Source organism: Lynx rufus, unplaced genomic scaffold (genome assembly GCF_022079265.1).
Source record: "Lynx rufus isolate CCGP_SWC_20201006 ecotype Redwood Valley unplaced genomic scaffold, mLynRuf1.p SCAF_9, whole genome shotgun sequence".
Taxonomy (NCBI): Eukaryota; Metazoa; Chordata; class Mammalia; order Carnivora; family Felidae; genus Lynx; species Lynx rufus.
The window spans coordinates 6418758-6439375 of record NW_025814897.1 but is presented as its reverse complement, the minus strand read 5'-3'; the positions used below and the strand labels follow the sequence as shown (position 1 = coordinate 6439375).

Below are 20618 nucleotides of genomic sequence, written 5' to 3'. Positions count from 1 at the left end.
CCCCTCCTGTGCACACGCATGTTCTCTCTCTCTCTCTCTCTCTCTCTCTCTCTCAAAATAAATAAATACACTTTAAAGAAAGGTTAGTTTCATTAGTTATCAGGGAAACCTAAATTAAAGCAAAAATTATACATGTACCTGCCAAAATAGTTTAAAATTAACAAATGTAATAATACCAAGTATTCGTAAGGATATAAAGCAACAATTCTCATAAATCCTAACCGCTGTTATGATTTAAAATTAACCACTCTGAAGTTAATATAATCACTTTGGAAAATTCAGAAAGCTGTATGTTAGTCCTAGGAGCAGCAGTTTCACTGCTAGATTTATACCCGACATCAATGAGTATATGTGTACAACGAAGGACTTGCACAGGAATGTTTATTACAGTACTCTTCCTAATAGACCAAAATAGAAAACAATCAAAATGTTCGTGAATTGTAGCATAGGTAAATTGTAACACTCAAACAATGGAATATTATTTGGGACTGAAAGAGGACAAAGTATTGGAATATGAAACAACAGGTGTAAATCTCACAAACATAGTCTTGAATTAAAGAGGCCAAATACACTGGAGTCCGTGTCCTGTAATTCCATTTGTACTAAGTTCAAAAACAGGCAACTCATAATCCATGTTGCTACAAGTCTGCACACTAGTGGTTCCCTTTATGGGGTTGTTGACTGGAGGGAACATGGGGAGCCCTCTAGAGAGCTGATGATAACTCTCTTTCTTGGTATGAGTGGTGATTACACTGATTATAGATATGTAAAAACCAATGTTTTATACAGTACCATATTATACTTCAATTAAAACTTATCTAGAAAAAAGTGTAAATTATCTTAGAGGCCAGAGCACAATGACTTGTTTTGGAGAGTTTATGGCAAGTCATTCCACAATGGAATAACTAAATGCTAAATGGCGCAAACAGAGGTTACTCTTGTACTGGACATTTGCACTATTAAGCTTGGAAAATGATTAAATTCATTTTTCAAACTGTCACAAAAACATTGGAGGCAAGTTGGAGCCTGGTTGTGGGAATGGGACAAGGCAGAGGAAGAGACGGAGGGAAATTCATTGATTAATGTCAGTCTTCACTCGTTCATTGTATCTCCAAGGTCACCATTTTACTATTTATTTCTTTGTTTTATTGATGTTTATTTAGTTTTGAGAGACAGAGTGTGAGTGGGGGAGGGGCAGAGAGAGAGGAAGACACAGAATCCGAAGCAGGCTCCAGGCTCTGAGCTGTCAGCACACAGCCCGGTGCAGGGCTCGAACTCATGGACCGTGAAATCAGGACCTGAGCCGAAGTCAGATGCTTAACTGACTGAGCCACCCAGGTGCCCTAAGGTCACCGTTTTATAAAAATTAAATCTTGTTCCTTATAATACCATCTAGGTCTCTTCATGTTGTCACAAGTGGCACAACCTCATCCTTTTTTTTTGGCTCAGAATTATTTCATTGGACATATATGTACCACTTATATTCTATTCATCTGTTGTTGGATACTTAGGTTGCTTCCATATCCATAAACATGGGGTGCCTATATCTTTTTGAACTCGTGTTTTGTTTTCTTTGGATAAATACCCAGTAGTGGAATTGTTGGATCGTATGGTATTTTTAATTTTTTGAGGAACTGTTTTCTATGGTGGCTGTACCAATTGATATTCCCACCAACAGTACATGAGAGTTATTTATCCCCACATCCTTGGCAATACTTGTTAATTTTTGTCTTTTTGATTTTAGCCATTCTGACAGGTGTGAAGTGATATTGTGGATTTGATTTGCATATTCCTGATGATTACTGACGTTGGACATCTTTTTATGTGTCTGTTGGCTATCTGGATGTCTTTGGAAAAATGTCTGTTCTGATCCCCTGCCTATTTTTAGATTGTTTGTTTTTTGGTGTTCTTTCTGTATTTTAGATATTAACGCCTTATTAGATATATTATTTGCAAATGGCTTCTCCCATTCAGTAGGTTGTCTTTTTGTGTTGTTGAAGGTTTCCTTCACCATACGAAAGCTTTTGGTTTTGATGTAGTCCCAGTAGTTTGTTTTTGCTTTTGTCTCCCTTGCCTTAGGAGACATATCTAGGAAAATGTTGCTCTGGGTGATGTTAGGGAAATTACTGCCTTTGCTCTCTTCTAGGATTTTTATGGTTTCAGGTCTCACATTTAGGATCTAAACTGGAATTTTAACCTGTGATTTTAACTACTACACTTTAGTGTCTCCATAAAAAGTAAAAAAAAAAAAAAAGAATGTTAAAGGTGGAAAAGCACATGATGCATATGGAACTGTGTAAAAAAAGGACAGGAGATAAGAGATAGCCTAGCATTATAACTTATGAATAAGACTGGTTCTGGTGGAATATTATTGTATCAGTTCAGCTTCTCAGTTCCCTGTACTAGAAACTGAATCAGAATAGCTTAAGCTAAAGGCAGTTTGTTGATAGGAAGTCAGAGGGCTCACACAATAGATAGGAGGCTGAACGACCAAGGCTTGGAAACGTAGGACCCATGAAAACCTGTGGAAACCTCAGTAGGCATTGTGGGAAGGGAACAGTCTGGTGAGCAACATCTCACCAACCCTAACCCACCTGGCTTAGATTCTAAGTCCTCAGGAGTGTCTTAGGGGCCAGTGTTGCATCACTCCTGCCCCCACCCCCAGGGCCAGGAGAAGGAGAAGCTAAGCCCTTCATTCTGTTATGAGAATTGGTTTCCAAGGACTTTCCTCTGTCTAAGATTGTGCGGTGGAGGAGAATTATTCCCCCACAGGAAAGCTAGGGTTGGCGGGGGGGGGGGGGGGGTGCTAGCTGGAAGCTAAATAATGACCTGGTCTGCTAAGACTAGTATAAGAGAGCAATGACAGTTGATATTGAGTGTCACCACTCCCTACATCATCAAACAGGTGTTTATTTCATCACTGAGGCTCTGTGTTCCAAGGAGCAAAAGACATTTGATTATTGTCTTACTGTCAAGGGTCCTCATTACTTTTGGGAGATTTGAAACATTTCTGAAAAATGGTAATAGTCGAAAGATAATTCTTTTTCATCCTATATTTAAAGCTAATATCTAAGTCTCCCTCATCCTCAGCTTTGACTGGACCGTTGGCTGGGTTTTTCTTTCCTCTTCCAGCTCTCTGAGAAGAGATGATTTTTGGACCAAAGGTAAAGTGGGTGAAATATTCCAGAAATTACATTTTTTATATTTATCTATTTAATTATTAAATATTAATATTTAATTTTAACATTTACATTATTAATTTATTAATAAGTAATAATTATTTATTATATATATGTGTGTCCTGCCCAAGGTCAAGCAGAAACAAAACTCACGTCTCCTGCTGTCAACTCTGCTTTTTCTATCCTAGCACAAAAACAACGGAATAATTTTTTCCACTTTTTTCTTATGGTTTGCAACATGATTCAGATCCTTTAGTAAACTGTCCAAGCTTCCAAATTTCTGGCAGTACATTCTTCCCATTTCATGGGAAAATCTGGCTCAATTTCTCTCCTTCAAGTTTCCTGCACCCCAGGGCCCTCCCCCTCCTCTGGTTTCTGTGTTGCTCTGCTCCTGCATCTTGCCTGTGTGCCCTTGGTCACATCACAAGGATCATTAGGTTCTGCTCATTTTATGAGTCGGCGTCTCTTCTCCTCAGCAACTTTATCTTTGCCTCAAGGCCTCGACCCCTGCATCATTTAACAGTCTATCAAAAACTGTGTGAATTGAAACTGGTAGGTTGATTGGTCTGATTAGCAAATTACCTTTTTTTAACAACCTGCTTCCAGCCTTCAGTACTCTTGGCCCAGCTCTCCAAGCCCTCAGGCTGTTAGCGTGCCCAATGTAGCAACCTGCTCCGGCTCCAGCCACGTGCCTGTGTCTTTCTCTTTCCTGCTGTCTTCCCAAGCGCCAAAACCAGCCCATTAGTATTGTGGGCTTTTTGCCTTTGTTAACTTTGATAATCATGTTATTAGGCGTAAATGGAGAATGTCTGTTTCAGATACAGATGCTGCCTTATAAACCACTGCACAACTTAATGGCTTCAAAGAACAACCATTTTTTTATTGCTCTTGAGTCCGTGGCTGGGTGGTTCTGCTGATCTGGGCTGCGCTTGGCTCATCTTGGCCGGGCTTGCTCCCACGTGTGCTGTCAGCTGGCAGGTCAGCTGGGGCTGGTGGCGTCTAGGTTAGTTTTGCTAGGATATCTTGACTTTCCTCCACATGGTTTTTGGTTCTCCAGCGGGCTAGACCACGCTTGCCCTCCTGGGGGTGGGTAAGTTCAAAAAGAGGAGGAGGAAACCTGTGGTTTGTTTTTCAGGCCTCTCTATCAGGTGTGAGATTGTCCCACTGGTAAAACAAGGCACGAGGCTGAGCCCAGAGTCAGTGAGGAGAGCAGAGAAATCAGATTCAGAGAAGTGTGAAAATTTGCAATGCAAGTACAGTCAATCTGGTACAACACCCAATTAAAGTAACTTTAAAATTAACCAGGCTGGTTGCTTGATAGGTGTATATTATACACATATATAAATGTTTAGGTGTGTGTGTGTGTGTGTGTGTGTGTGTGTGTGTGTGTGTGTGTAGTTTTAATCCAAGGTAGTAATAGCAATCAATGGAGCAGTAACCAATGGAGTGGACATTGGTTGTTTTTTTGCCACTATCCTCCCCCCTCGTCCCTCCTTCTTGCAGAGGTCCCTGATTTGTTTAGGACTGAGTGATTTCTCCTGTACTCTCCGTGTTTACAGTTTTGGGAGAGCGGCATGTGACCGCGTTTAGTGAACCACAGCACCGCTTCCCTCTAGTAGCAGCGATGGGCACCCATCCCCAGTTGGGCCAGTGGGAGACTCAGTGTGAGGTCTTTATCTGAAGCAGAGGCTCCTGCACCTAACTCCTTGGCAGGGCCTGAACCTGAAAGCAGACATTGTGGAAGCTGCTTTAGTCGCTGCCACTGTGGAGCCAAGAGATGGAGACAAACTCAGTCCTGGTGGTGGTGTCTGAGCGCTGGGTCCATCTGTATCTGAAGACAGACACGGGACTCATTTATTCATTTACGTGAGCTAATAAATCTTCTCTTTTTATTTAGCTGAGTTAAAAGATTAATACATATAAAGTACTTAGATCAGTATCTAGCAATAGTAAGTACTCAGTATGTATTAGTATTATTTGTTTATGTCAGTTTGACTTGGGTTTTCTGTCATCTGTAACCAAGTGAAACTTAACTGATGCAATTAACGAGAAAATATGATGAAGAAGACAGCCCGTTTACAGTAGCGACAGGGAAATAAAAAATCCATGCGTATTCACCCAGACAGAAATAAGTGAGGCCTAAGTGAAGCAAACGATGAAACGTTATTGAGGGACCAGAAGAAGATTTGAGTATTTGAAAAGAGACAGCAAGAACCTGGCCTGGAAGATTCCGTGTTTTAAATAGATGAAATTTCCGTAAAATAATCCACACATTTTTCTGTGTATTAGCTCCTTCTTCTCTCTCCCACAGCTTGATGCCTCTCTCTCAACTCTTCCAAATATATACCATCCTCTTCCTCTAATTAGGTACGAACGCCTTGTGATTTAAGCTCTCCAGTAGTTTCTGAATCTGTTTCCTCTTCCCCATGCCCACCCTGACATTTCCAGTTTGGGACTGCATGGTCTGTTTCCTAGACCGTACTACCAGTCTGCCATCAGTCTTGCCGCCTTACTTTTGATCCCACAAGTTCACCGTCGAGTCCCTGCTCGTTATTGAAGCCTTCGAGGCCATTCTTATCCTGTCTCCCTGCTCTCTGACAGCACTGAGCTGCTTGGCACGCTTCGCCTGGACCATGCTCAACAAAGGCAGGTTGGTGCCTTTGTTCGTGTGGTCGCCATTAGTGGCGTCTGCTATGGCACCTTTGTTCACGTGGTCCCCGTTATTGGTGTCTCCCGTGGCACCTAAGACCTAATGCCGACCAGCGCACTCACCTCACTCAGTGTTATGGTTTGTTGACGTCTGTCTCCTAACTAGACTGGCAGGCAAGGAGCGTGTCAGCTTTGTGTCCTGAGCCTAGCACAGAGCCCTCAGTGAATATTTGCTGATGGATCGATGAACAAATGCATGGTTCCCTGGCCCTCTGGCTGCACAGGAAAGGAAAAGTGAACATTTCTTCAAGGGGTATTGCACTTACGTAAGAAGATCGTTCACAGCGGGGTGTATGGTGCTGCGGAGTGGGAGGAAGCAAAGAATATTCAGGGTCGAGCAGTGAGATGAAAATGAATATGGTCACTTGTGCTGAAACTGTCATTCCTTGCAGCAGCGATAATAACAAGACATAAATATTCATGGTGCCATTATTCAGAGACTTACGAAGTGTTGGCAGAGGATGTGCTGTCTGGAAATTTTGCTTCAGTGCCTGAAACTATTACTGATAATTTTTTTTAGAGGAAAACCCAATGAACTAGTGGTCTCAGAGCCAGCGAGATCATGGGACTCTCACAGGGTGATGGCTAAGTGAAAGGAGGCTCTGCGCCAGCACCAGCCCAGGGGTCTGCTATCTGACCAGGCTTTTACTGGGAGTATTTGTTAGGCTTGGCTCTCACCTGTGTGGCAACACGGGGCTGTTCTTGTGAGACCGTCTCCTCTTTCCTGCCAAAGAACATGTGCATACAGTTAGATTTCCGAGGTCATTCTTTCTTTCTCATAGTTTTATGTAGTATTTAGACAGAAACATTTATTATTTTCTCCAGATTGTGGATACCATGCAAACTCATGGAAGAGAATCTGGAAAACGTAGATGTGTATAAAATAAAAATGGCTTCTGTCACCCAAAGGTAACCATTTTGGTGTATTTTCTTTCAGTGACTTTTCTGAAAAATATACGAGTGCTGAGCTGGTGGGATATGGCATCGGGCTGTGTCGTAGAGACCTGCACTGGCCAGAGAACTGGGTTTGCGGCATATTCTTATTGCTGTCTAGCTGGGAGGCTCTGAGCCAGCCACTCACCTGTTCCCTGCCCTGGTTTCCTCATTGTAAAGTATGGATTAAGACAGTACTCCACAGAGTTAGTCTGAGAATTAGAAGAGATGCTCACTGCAAAGCCCTGGACTCGGGACTCACGGGGTAGTGTGGAATTGGTGGCCAGGGATTGGCAGCTATTTCTAGTAGCTTTAGTGTTGATAACGGAAGTTGTCCCGTCCCTGACGTCTCCACACACTCCTCCCTTTCCTCATCCCTGCATCTAACCAGTCACCAAATCCTGGTGATTTTACTTGTTCTGTGCTACTCAGACATGTCCTTTCCTCTCTGCGGGGAGGAGGTCCTCCGATGCACCCCTCAGTCTCTGCTTTGGTTCAGGCTCTCAGGATTCCTTGCTTGGGGTATCACAGTTTTACTGGCCTCTTTTCTTGCTGCCTCCCAAACCATTTTCCATGCAGCAAGCAGAGAGAAGTTCTTTTCTTTTTAGAGAGCACACAAGTGCAAGCAGGAGAGGGGCAGAGGGACAGAGAGAGAGAGAATCTTAAGCAGGCTCCACACTCAGCACAGAGCCCAACGTGGGGCTTGATCTCACAAATGTGAGTGAGATCATGACCTGAGCCGAGGTTAAGAGTCAGACCCTCAACCAACTGAGCCACCCAGGTACCCCAAGAGAAGTTCTTCAATGTAAATCTGACCATATGATGGTCCTGCGATAGTTACGGGGCCACCATGTTTAGCTCTGTGCGTGTGTGTGTGTGTGTGTGTGTGTTTATGGTTCATGTAGGAGAGACAGGGAGAGTGTTTGTGTGAGTGTGTGTGTGTGTGTGAGTGTGTGTGCGTGTGTGTGTAGGAATTCTGAGGGTGAAGGAAGGGGTTTTGTGCTTGAGCCCCAGAGGAAGTATGGAGAGGTTGACTGAACTCCTTTCTGGTCTGGAAAGCTTCCTGATGGAGGAGGGGGTTTGGGCCAGAGTCTGAAGGCACTGTCTTCTTCAGCATTTTTGGTGCAACTATAGCTATAAACAGTGCCGCTGCAGAGACCTGGTGCCCGGTGGGCTCTGAATTACTTGTCATAACGTCTGCATGACCCACAGCTGCAGTGTCAGCTGCTAAAGCAGCAGTGAAGCCGGGAGGCTGAGCTGGGAGGCTGAGCTCAGCTGAGCTGAGCTGCCCATCAGAGCCCTGGGGAGAGCTCCAGCCCACTGCCAAGGCCAAGGCTCCCTCTCAGTGGTCTGTGGGAAAGCCCATCTGGATGCATGGGTATCCCTAGACCTTCCAGGGAAGCTTTTGGACGAGAGCTCTGTGTTCCTGTAAATGCGCACACCTGGTATACCGCACCCTCCGTGACTGGGCCCTTGCCTTTGGCTTTGGCTCCTGCCTCATTTCTAGTTAGGTACCCAGGAGTCCTCTTGCTCACACTGTTCGGAGCTAATGGTGTTTCCTGGGTGGGTCGTGTATGTCTCCATGGTTTGGTACCTGATCTATTGGTCAGGATCTAGTCCAGGTGTAATTAACAAAGACTTACATGAAGAACAGCCTAAGTCACCTAGTGTGTTTCACTTTCACATGAAAGTCTAGGGAAGACAGGCTAGGGCTGGTAGGTCTCCCACTAGGAGTAGGACTGCTTAGGGACTTAGGCTACTTCCAGCTTACCACTCTGACATCCCTAGGATGTAGCTCTTGTATTTAGGGTCCAGGATGGCAAATATCACAGCTAGTTTATAGCAGCAGGACGAACTGAGAAATAAGTAAAGGGGCACAGGGCACGTTCTGCATTTCTTTAATGGAATATTCTGAGAAGCTTCCCACAGAACTCCTACTTACATGATATTAGCCAGAATTAGTCAAGTGATCATACCTAGCTGCAAGGGAAGACAGGAAGTATATGTCTTTACTTTGGTTATAGCCAAAATTAGGGGTTTCAATCACTGTGAGAGATGGGTCAGATAGATAATTGGGGAATGGCTGCAGTATCTAGAAATTGCTGCTTGTCTTTCATGCAGAATGGTTCAGCTCCTTTGGAAAGCGATTTGGGTATTTCTTATAAAACTAAAATGTGCGTTGCTGCCATATGTCCATCACTAGATGAATGGAGAAAGAGGATGTGGTGAATATATACAATGGAATATTATTCAGTCATAAGAAGTAATGAAATCTTACCATTTGCAACAACATGGCTAGAGCTAGAGAGTAAAATGCTAAGTGAGTTAAGTTCGTCAGAGAAAGACAAATATATGATTTCACTCATATGCGGAACTTGAGAAACAGAACAAATGAACAAAGGAAAAGTGAGAGCAAAGAGAGAGAGAGAGAGAGAGAAAGAGAGAGAGAGAGAGAGAGAGAGAGAGAAACCAAGAAACAGACTCGTAACTACAGAGAGCACACTGCTGGTTGCCAGACGGGAGGTGGGTGTGGGAATGGGGGAATGGGGGAAACGGGATGGGGATTATTTTCCCGTAAAAATGTGCACACTGATATTCAGAGCAACTTTATTTGTAATAGCCCAAACTAGAAACATGTCAAATACCCTTCAGCAGATGAATGGTTAAACAAGTGATGGTTTGGTTATTCCATGGAATAGTGCTCAGCCATGGAAAGGAATATTGATCCGTGGAAAAACTTGGATGATCGCAAGGGAATTATGCTGAGTGAAGGAGCCAATCTAAAAAGGCTACATACTATCTGATTGCATTTATAAAACATTCTCGAAGAGACTAGATGATGGAGATGGAAAGCACATCAGTGTCAGGGCTTAGGGCCGGGGTGGGAGAGGAAGGTGGGTGTGCTTATAGAAGGGCTGCATAAGGTATCCTTATGGTGACTGAAATGTTCTGACATTGACTACGTCAATGTAATTGTAATTGCAATTATGTGATTGTATGTTTTATACTGTGTAATTGTGTCAGTTACACAAACGTACACACAGGATAAAACTGCTCAGAACAACACACACACACACACACACACACACACACACACGCACGCACCAATTAGTACATGTAAGATGAAATCTGAGGTAGACTGGAGCAGTGTCGATTTCCTGGTTGTGATGTTGTGCTCCAGTCACGCGAGACGCTGCACTGGGGGGAAATGGATGAAGGGCATATGGGATAAGGGCGTATGGGATCTTTCCTTATCATGCTTTACAGCTGCCTGTGGTACGACATACAGTTATCTTCAGAAGTTTGATTAAAAGTGCTTTCAGGAAGTAAAATTAATGTAATTAAAACATCAATCCATAAAAAAATAAACCCACAGCAAGTGAATAGCATTTTAGAAAGATCCTGTTCAGATGATCCACATATCTCCTGAAAATAGTAATTTTTAAAAAAGAAACCACACTCACACATGTTAATTCATTTCATATTTATAGAGAATCAGGAACACAAGTAGAAGCAAGGACGAGATCTAAAGCCGGGAAATTAGCTGTGTGGCTTATTGTAAGGGTAAACGTAACCCCAAACGTAGCAGTTTCATAAAACATTTAAATAGCTTTCTTAGAACTGGCATATTTTAAATTGGCTTAAAAGTGTCATTTTTGTTCTAGATCATGAGAAAAAATTCAGATTGTTGTAAGTCCCAGTCAGATTCTTTGGTTTATTTAAGACTGGCCCTACCTTGTTTGGCAAATATTTTGGTTCCCTCTTTTTTTTTTTTTCTTAAGTTTATTTTTATTTTTAAAAATTTTATTTAGATTCCAGTTACTTAACCTGCAGGGCAACATTAGTTTCAGGTGCACAGTGTAGCGATTCCACACTTCTGCATACCACCTGGCGCTCCTCCCAGGTGCCCTCCTTGGGTCTCTCTTAGAGTGGGGTCAGAACTTGGGCTCAGAGTCGCATAATTTTGATTTTCAGCCTCTTGGTGCTTCCAGGCTTCTGGGTTTGCTCTAGGAAGCACACACCTCAGACTTCAAATGACTTCTGTGGATAGTTGCTAAGTTGCAACCAGGTCGTTTCTGTTCATTGAAGGGGACACCTTGGCTAATATGTGAAGACTGTTTTCTCCAGCATGTAAGAGGCTGGCCGCTCTGACAGACTCCTTGAGAACAAAACTCTGAGAGTGGTCTTTGGTGGGAGGGAGCGTCTGAGGCAGCACCAGCTTTGGCTACTGTAAGAAGCTTCTCAGGAAGCATTTGGGATAGAAGGGCAGGCCATCCTCTTGGGTCCAAGTTGATGTCTTAGTCACTTTGGGCTGCTCTAACAGAAAATACTGCGGACTGAGTAGCTTAAACAACGATTTATTTCTCATTGTTCTGGAGGCTGGGAAGTCCATGATCAAGGTGTCAGCAGGTTCAGGGTCTGGTGAGGGCACTCATCTTGGTTTGCCCATGGCCATCCTGTCATTGTATCTTCAGGTAGAGAGGGGCAGAGGGAGAGAGAGAGAGAGAGAAAGAGAAAGAGAGAAGGGATTCTCATGTCTCTTCATAAAAGGGACTACTCCCATCCACCCTTATGACCCTTATGAGGCCCACCCTTAGGAGGCCTCTACCCTTACTACCTAATCATCCCAACACCCCCCTCCTGATATCATGACATTGGGGGTTAGTCCATCACAGCCCTCCTCCTCCACGTTGACTCCTGTCTGCACCTGTGAGTGGCTGACAACAGAACACGTAGTCCTTCTTTGCTTTCCAGAGTAAGTTGTGGGAAAACAAAGGGAATGTTTGATTTATTTCTCAACCATAAACAGTTGAAGATTAGGCCTCGTCAGGTTTCAGTAGAGAGTGGCTGGATCAATACCCTCTGGAGCAGGGCTTGTCTAACTTGAAAGTGCACACGACCCCGCTGGGGAGAGTGTTACATGACCTCGTTCAGCAGGTCTGGAGAGGGGCTACGATGATTCGTGTCGCACAGTGCCCGTGTCGGTGGCCCCAAGACCACACTCCGCAAGCGAGGCACTGGGTTTGGACAGTGAGGTCTGGGAGACCAAGGACGCTGCCTTGTTTCCCATTTTATCCCGTCTTGGCATGACGCCTGGCACAAACGGAGTTCTCGATAAATATTTGCTGAATTGAATTAATGGGGGACACCAGTTACAAGGACAAATTTTATAGCCTAATTTTCTTTGAGAGTCAGCTCATAGCCCAAAACCAAATGGATAAATAGCAACCATAACTAAACATGTGTTTAACCAGCCCTTTGGAGTTTCCCAAGCCCTTGAATCGATGTTAGTTTATTTGATTTTTACTCTTACAATAATCCTCTGAAGAGGAGCTGTTACTATTATTTTTCTGTTATGGATGATAAAAGCCAAGTCAGCAAGGGCAAGTCACTTGCCTAAGGAAGGCTAGCAGAAGGTACCCTGCAACGTGGGTGTTCTGACTCCTGGCTTTTTCCTCTTGTACTTTGCACGAATAGTAAAAACTTGACCGGAAGTAGATTATGTAACTCTTGGTATCGTACACTGGAGCCCGCTGATGTCCCTATTCCTTGTTAAGTGCCACACACTTGGTATAGAGGAGCTAATAATGTGTCTGAAATGTAAGTCTGTGGGTGTGACCGGAGATTTGTCAGAGAACTCACAAGCTCTCACTGGGCTGCTGGACCAAACTCAACTATCTGTGCCTGAAGGCTCTTGTCTCTCCCTCCCAAAGGAGGGGAGTGCATCTATGTTTAGTTTCCCGAAGGACCAGAGATTCCCTCCCCCAGGGCACCATCCCACACACCCTGGGGTCTGCAGGGGCAGGGCAGCTGGCAGGCAGGTCCAGACTGCCTGGCTGCAGAGTGACCGTGGCAGGTCACCACCTCCCCCGAGGTTGCTTTCAGGCCTGTCCCGAGAGAAGGGCGGACAGCAGGGAACTCGGACCTCCAGTGTGTCTAGATAGCACGCAGGCCCTGCTGTGCCTTGGGACCTGGGGTGCGCTCACATCTTCTTTTCTCTTGCTAATCCTTGCTTTAGAAATTTCCCTGACGAAGCCTCTTCCAAGACCCATGCCTGGAGATGCTGTGGAATTCATCCGAGCTATTGTTATGGGGGGTGGCAGTCTCAAAGGGACCTCCCTTGACCCATCTTGCCTGACGGAGGGGGTTTGACTGTTTTGTAGGCGGAATCTCAGCTTACCCTTCTCTTTGCGACACTCACCTATTGCCATTGGCTTTTCATCTGTGGCCTCTTTTGCAAAGCAGACCACAGTTCCGGGTACATAAGAGATAAAATAATAGAAAGGCACTGAGTCAACATTTTATTTTTTGTAACTCTGCCCCGACCCCTCTCCTAACCATCTATGTGAACATATTGCAGTCCAGTCTCTGCAGACCCACCGAGGAGCCTCACTGAAGTTTCCCACAGGGGAGTCTGGAGGAGTCGTGCAGGCTTCCCGGACTCTCAGGAGAGAGCTTACAGTCCTGTCAGAATTGTTCTTTGTGTATCAAGGAAGAAATTCTGAGCAAGAGTGGGTGACGTCCTGAGGGACAGTGTGGCAGGATTTGTAATCTTTGTAATCTGCCACATGTGAATTCACCCTAAAGACGCCCAGCAAGAACTGTTATTTATATATATATTACCCCTTGAGGGGTAGGGGGTGTGTATGTGTTTATAATCTACCCTGGGCAGTGGAGAATAATTCCAACTAGGGAGATGCATACTGATGAAAAGTCGGGGCTTAAGGCCCTGGGTTCGAGATCTAGCTGTGCCGTTTAGTTTTTCTTCTTTTCTGTACCTATTGACCAGCCTTTCCCATTTCACCCAGCCTCCCCCACCTGCTCGGGCAACCACAGTATGTCTCTGTATCCATGAGTTCAGGGTTTTGTTAGATCCCACATGTAAATGAGAGAAATTTGCTTTCCTCTGTCTGGCTTATCTCACTCATCATAATGCCCTCAAGTCCCATCCATGTCACAGATGTCAGAATTTCCTTCTTTTTTATGGATGAACAATACTCCATTGTATACATATGCCATGTTTTCTTTATTCGTCATTTGATGGACATGTAAGTCGTTTTCATGCCTTGGCTATTTTAAGTAAAATGCTACAGTCAGCTTGGGAGTGCAGATATCTGTCTGAGTTAGTGCTTTCATGTCCTTTGGACAAAGACCCAGAAGTGGAATTGCTGGGTTATAGGCTAGTTCTAGTTTTAACTTCTTGGGGGTCCTCTGGTTGCACCAGTTTGCATTCCCACCAGCAAGTGCACACGGGTTCCCTTTTCTCCCCATCCTCACCAACACTTTGCTCCGTGAGGTGATATCTCACTCTCTTGAGATGTCTGGCGATGTATTTGATTCTGTAAGCCTGTTTGTCTAGAAAAACAAGCAAGTAAGCAATCTCACTTTGTATGTTCATGAGGGGATGGAATAATGCAGATAAAGGCCAGCATGGTCCTGGCACACGGCATCAGCACTCACTGAACGTTAGTTCTTGAGATGGAGTCCATCCCGGAACCCCTTTCATTCTAGGACCCAGTGTTACTCTCACTTCTGCTCTTCTGCCGTGGTCTGCAGATTATAGAGCAGTTACTCCAAGCCTCCTCAAGGGTTAGAGGCATCGCTTTGATAGAGGACATCACTGTGGCTCAAAGTTTCCTAGATATGGTTATGGGCCTGGCTGACTCTTTTTTTTCCCGTCCCCTTTTTCTTCTCTTTCCCATCCCTGATTGCCACACTTCACCAACTCTCATCCTCTCCTGATATTTCTTGTTTGGATCTGCCCCATCTGTTTACAGATCAAGATTATCTGTGGCCATGGAGTCTGATTACTGGGTTTTTGTTGTTCCTACTGTTGACTTCCCATAAGCCCAGCCTGTTCACCTGACCTTCTCAGATAAACCTCGTGCCTCTGATGGGTCTTTTTTTTTTTTTTTGTTAATGTTTATTTGTTTTTGAGAGACAGGGAGAGAGCATGAGCAAGGGAAAAGCAGAGAGAGAGAGAGAGAGAGACAGAATCCAAAGCAGGCTCCAGGCTCTGAGCTGTCAGCACAGAGCCCAACATAGGGCTCGAACTCACAGACTGTGAGATCATGACCTGAGCTGAAGTTGGACACTTCATCGACTGAGCCACCCAGGTGCCCCTCTGATGGGTCTTTAAGATGTTGCTAGTATCCTAGATATCACAATGTCCATGTCCCTGTGATGTACTTCTCCCAGAGGTTAGAATGTGAAGAAATCAGGTTGCATTTGTCTGAGTCGTGGGTGGACAGTCCCTACTTAAGTCTGTCTCTTGGTCTCTCCCAGCCACCTAACATCTCCGTTTCCTCAAACTGTCAGTTTACCCTGTTGTCCTGGAGAAATTATTCACAGCATCCTCTTCTTTTTCTCAAAAGTATCTTGAGCTTAGAAGATATATCGTAAGGGCATCCTATATTTTGGGGTAGGTATATATTTAAGTTTTCAAGTAGAAAAGATGGTGGATTATCAGGCAAAAACATATTTTTTCAGTACAATAACAAGAATTGTGATAAGGAAAGTCAGATTGAAGTCATAATTTTCAAAAACGGTGCTTCAAAGGGTTTTCTTTCTGTAGTGAAAATTAGAATGTGTTTTTATCATAGCAAGCAATGTTTTGGAAAACTTGGAAGAGGCTTGCTACATGATTTACATTCTAAGTGTCAACCCTTGTTCAGTGGAATAAGTATACACGAGCTAAGAATGCTCAAGGGGAAAACACATGCACATCACACATTTTTTGAAGCTTCTGAAACCCTTCTCTTCTTTTTCTCGCTTCCCTTCATGTTACTGGGCAGAACGCATCTTTCACAAGCAGGTGTGAACAAGAAGTCTGATAATACTCAGAACTGGTAATAATACTCAGAACTAGGAGGAGCCGGCAGCCCATCCTAAAATTCTGCAGCCATGTTAAGACATGACCGAGCGAAATCGTGCAAGGAGCTGGGAGAGAAAACTTCCAGCTTTGTTACCATCAGCTGTCTCTACCTGAGCAGAAGAGACGTGAGGTAGTGTAAATGCCACACACTATCAAGCCGCATCAGTGACACAGGGCCAGAGTGGATAGAAAGAGACAACGTAGCCTTCACACACAGCAGCCGCAGCTGCGGTAGAAATTCGGGGCTCCCAAGACAGGCCATTTACCAGGTTCACACATTCTCACTCTGTCGTTCCTCAAGATACATGTCATGCGTTAATCAGGTCCTTTCCTTCTGCACTGTGTAGAAGGGCACAGGGCTGTAATAGAGGCCGGGCGAACGATGCCACCTGGTACCCAGCTGAAAGAGGACGTATAGCAAAATCCCAGAGGAGCTAGAATGGACAAGGAAACAAAGGTAGCTTAATGTTTCCTTTATCAATTGTCTTCCCATAGGCAATCCAGGCTTTATAAGGAGGTTACAAAGAAAAAGCTGGATCCTGTTCTTTCATTAAAGCACCATCAGGCCTCAATGTTAAACAAAAGAAGTCTCTCAGATATGACACACTGTAATTTACACCTGGTTACTCGGAATGATGGCGTGATTTATATTCAGCTCTAGGTTGTCTGTCTTTGACATTCTACCCACTCACATCTTTGCATATTCAGAGGCTGTGGGAGCACAAAAATATTAAAATGAAATCCACTACACATTACAGTAGAATGACATGTAATTTATTCATATAACTGACAGTTAGGCAGTACTCAAAATTCATTTAAGTAAGCAAGTGATTACACAAACGTCTAATCATACTAAAATCGATAGTCAGAAGGTATAAAATACCATGGGTATGAAATGCCATGGTAAATACTATTCAACAGACTACAATCATAATTCCAAACGAAATCATGGTCTTTCAAATGATTTTTAGCAGTTTTGGAATGATGTGATTTTTCCCCCCCTCCAAGCCATTTACTTTTTTCACTGATACAAGACAAGGTCATTATTTTCAAGAAATACTACAGAAGGACACACCTTAGGTCCCTCTCTTGCAACACATTTTCTTGCAAATTGTTTTTTTTTTTTCATATAACCTCTTGCTGTTAAAAATAAACCAGTCAGCACTCAGTTCCCCAAGCACAGATGCTTGGATCAGAAGAGTGCCAGGGTGTAACTGAGTTCAGCAAGAGGCAGGCAGTGAAAAATCTTCTGCAGCTTTTCTGAGGCTCCAAGCATCATAAACATATTTAGGCATCCAAGCCAGTAAAATTAGGGGAATAAAATAATTTGATATCCATATGACTAGGATACAATCGCAACTGGGGATAAGTTACAGTATAATTCTGCGGTACTTTGGACAAAAACAGCACCTACCTAAATCTGCTTCTCGTAAGCCTCGTTACATCGTCATGAAGCGCAGCTATGTTTGCAGGAATGGTTTGGTTTATCATGTGTCTGTCTGTATTATTTGCAAGTCATATACTTTAGTGGAATGAGGTCCAAGCGTGAACCCGGCCCGAAGAGCTAGCAGCGGTAGTCATGAGACGTATCAATAAATTAAAAGGCTTTCACAGAACAAGAGTCCGCTAGATCTCTCACATACAAAAGACAGCTAGAGAAATACAGTTCTTCGATGCTGAATGATGAGGGGGAGGAAAACAATCTAAAAAAATAGAAAACTCTCTCCATACTTGGGCGTCAAGGCAAATGTAACACTGCATAATGCCACAACATGAACAGTCACTGGATGGCAGATACTCCAGAAGCGGTGATATCTGGGGATCTGGTAGTTGTGACCCAGAGATGAAAGTACCGTACCAAAAGGCATGCATACAATCACTGTGTGCACTCAGTGTATGAGCTGGGACCTAAGCAGGGAACTAACACGACAACGAGGCAGTGTTCCGGGGGTATCCGTTAAAACCAGTATGCGCGACTACATGTTGATCAAACCTTCTGAGGCAGCGAAGTGTGGGCACAATGCCATGTCTGGGTTCCGCAGCTGTTTTATGATCCTCTTGCGAAATTTCTCCCGCACACGATTGAATTCCATGATGTCCGTGGGGTCCTCTTCAATCCAAAACTTGTGAAACTCGTGCATCAAGTAGCCTGTTACAGAGAAGACAGTGATAAGATTGCAGGAGAAAGAAAAAAGTCCTTAATCACATTCAGAGTCACTGAATGCTGAAAGAGATGTCCGATCAATTGGTCAATTGACGGCAACCCTGGGGCTCAAAGAAGAGGTCGAAATGCAGCAGATACTCCTGTTATGGATTGTTCTTTAAAACCCGTGGGTGAGGAGAGGGCAAATGGGTGACCGGCATTGAGGAGGGCGCTTATTGGGATGAGCACTGGGTGTTGTAGGTAAGCCAATTTGACAATAAATTATATATAAAAAAAAAAATGAAATAAAATTCGTGCAGTAGAAACTACCAGTCTGCAAGATTTTTGCGGCTGGTCCTGGGATTATTGTCCCTGTACTCAAGGAGGGAGACAGACAGTTCTGCGTCTCTGGAATGTGCACCACATCTGGAGCAGAACCTGAGGGGCTGACAGTGACCACTTCATCCTGCCCCTCCTGATTAAATTAACATAATGCCTGATTTTTCAGAATTACTCCAGTCAGCCTTTTTTCTCTTGTTACTTGATTTGAGAAAAGCTTTAAATTACTCTGACAAATCAAACAAATGTGTTCTGACAGTCTATTATGAGACAATAAAAATTGTAAATCAACTCTGAACAACACAGAGCAGTCATTAAACTACATGAAATTGTTACTAAGACCTTCTTGCTCTGAAGCATAATGTCCTCTTCAAATACTTCTGTGTCTCAAAAATGTTATCTATGAATAATATGGATTGGGAACGTTTTCGGAATAAGCGCTACGTATTGAATCTATTCATTGTGCTATTTTCCCCACTGTGCACTGCCTCCCTCCCCTCCCCCCGCCCCCATTTAGAACTGACATGTGAATAGCTTTTTTTTTTTTTTTCAACGTTTTTTATTTATTTTTGGGACAGAGAGAGACAGAGCATGAACGGGCGAGGGGCAGAGAGAGGGAGACACAGAATCGGAAACAGGCTCCAGGCTCCGAGCCATCAGCCCAGAGCCTGACGCGGGGCTCGAACTCACGGACCGTGAGATCGTGACCTGGCTGAAGTCGGACGCTTAACCGACTGCGCCACCCAGGTGCCCCTAAATAGCTTTTTAAGAAGACAATAAAAGATACTTGTATGTAGTAAACCTATAACAAGTTCAAGTGTCTTGTTATATATTAGGAAAAAAGTACTTAAGAAAATAATCGTTTACTTAAAAAACAAAACAAAACAAAACATTACAGAAGCTTTTCTTGGTATTAGCATTAGAAGGATCGGGGCGCCTGGGTGGCGCAGTCGGTTAAGCGTCCGACTTCAGCCAGGTCACGATCTCGCGGTCCGTGAGTTCGAGCCCCGCGTCAGGCTCTGGGCTGATGGCTCAGAGCCTGGAGCCTGTTTCCGATTCTGTGTCTCCCTCTCTCTCTGCTCCTCCCCTGTTCATGCTCTGTCTCTCTCTGTCCCAAAAATAAATAAACGTTGAAAAAAAAAAATTTAGAAGGAGTAAGGATTCCAGAGCCAGAAACCTGGTTAGAATCCTAGCTCTTTCCACTGGGGAAGGAGTGAGCAGAGAGATGATGGGGGGTATGGGAAGAGAATTTTGGAACAAACATTTTAAGTCCTAATAGTAAAAAGTAAAAATTAAAGCCATTTGTTTTTCTATTTATTAACTAGCTACTTACGAGAAAACCTTGAACATTGGTCCCAAACAGATTTTTAAAAACCTCTACCCTATCTTGCTGTAATACAAAATTAGAAGTGACCTTCCTTCCACCCCCAACACACACTTCCAGATATTGGTCCACTTGCACAAACTTCCCTGGCTTCTCATTCATTATGCTGTTAAATATGCTTATACATCTTTAAGTATATAGCCTCTCTACAACTACAGGAAGAAAGGTAGTAAGGAGGGAGAAAATTTGGTTTGCTTTTTGTGGGGATTGACCATTGCATTTCTTTTAGGATTAGATTTATATCAGGCCCTCCACACATAACTGATGTGACTGTTTTTAACATCTCTCCATGGGGACACACATCAGTGCTGACTCATAGGCCTCTGGGTCACACAGCCCAGGGCCCACTGCCACTGTTAAGGAAACCTGATCACATCTGGGAAACCCCAGATCAGCAATCCCAGGAGCGGTCTTATCCATCCTACTCTATCTGCTGCTTGGATTCCCCGAGGCAGCGTCCGGCCTTGAGCTCTTCTGGTGACAATGCCGACATTAGCCTGTCCCATGGATGAAGAACCTGGTTTTTATTTTTTTTCAATGTTTATTTATTTTTTTGGGACAGAGAGAGACAGAGCATGAACGGGGGAGGGGCAGAGAGAGAGGGAGACACAGAATCGGAAACAGGCTCCAGGCTCTGAGCCATCAGCCCAGAGCCCGACGCGGGGCTCGAACTCACGGACCGCGAGATCGTGACCTGGCTGAAGTCGGACGCTTAACCGACTGCGCCACCCAGGCGCCCCTAGAACCTGGTTTTTAAAGGGATTTTCCTTACACTGGGCCAAAATCTGTTACCCTGTATTTCTTGGAACAAATTCAGTCCTTCTCCAACTCAAATATTTGAAGTGTCTTTTATGCCCTGAACTTCTCTCTTTTCTAGGCTAAGCATCCCTATTTCTCCTCACCATTTCTCACAGGCCATGATCAGGAGTCTGCTTATTATTCTGGTTGTTTTCATGCACATCAAGAGGAAGTTGTTTCCTCTAATCTCAATATCTTATTCAACCAAAAGAATTCAATCATGTGTCCATTTCAGTGACTGGGCAAAGTCCTGAAGTA

The 20618-nt window shown here is 44.0% G+C and overlaps 1 protein-coding gene across 1 annotated transcript in view; it reads right to left on the bottom strand.

Annotated features, from left to right (window-relative positions):
- Positions 1-17637: 17637 nt before the first annotated feature.
- The window catches only part of ELMOD1 (ELMO domain containing 1), a 28109-nt gene continuing 25128 nt past the window's right edge, over positions 17638-20618 (bottom strand). The window contains exon 10 of the mRNA XM_047072412.1: positions 17638-17845. Within this exon, the coding sequence (XP_046928368.1) occupies positions 17673-17845 (173 nt within the window). The 3' untranslated portion in view covers positions 17638-17672. The remainder of the gene's footprint in view (positions 17846-20618) is intronic.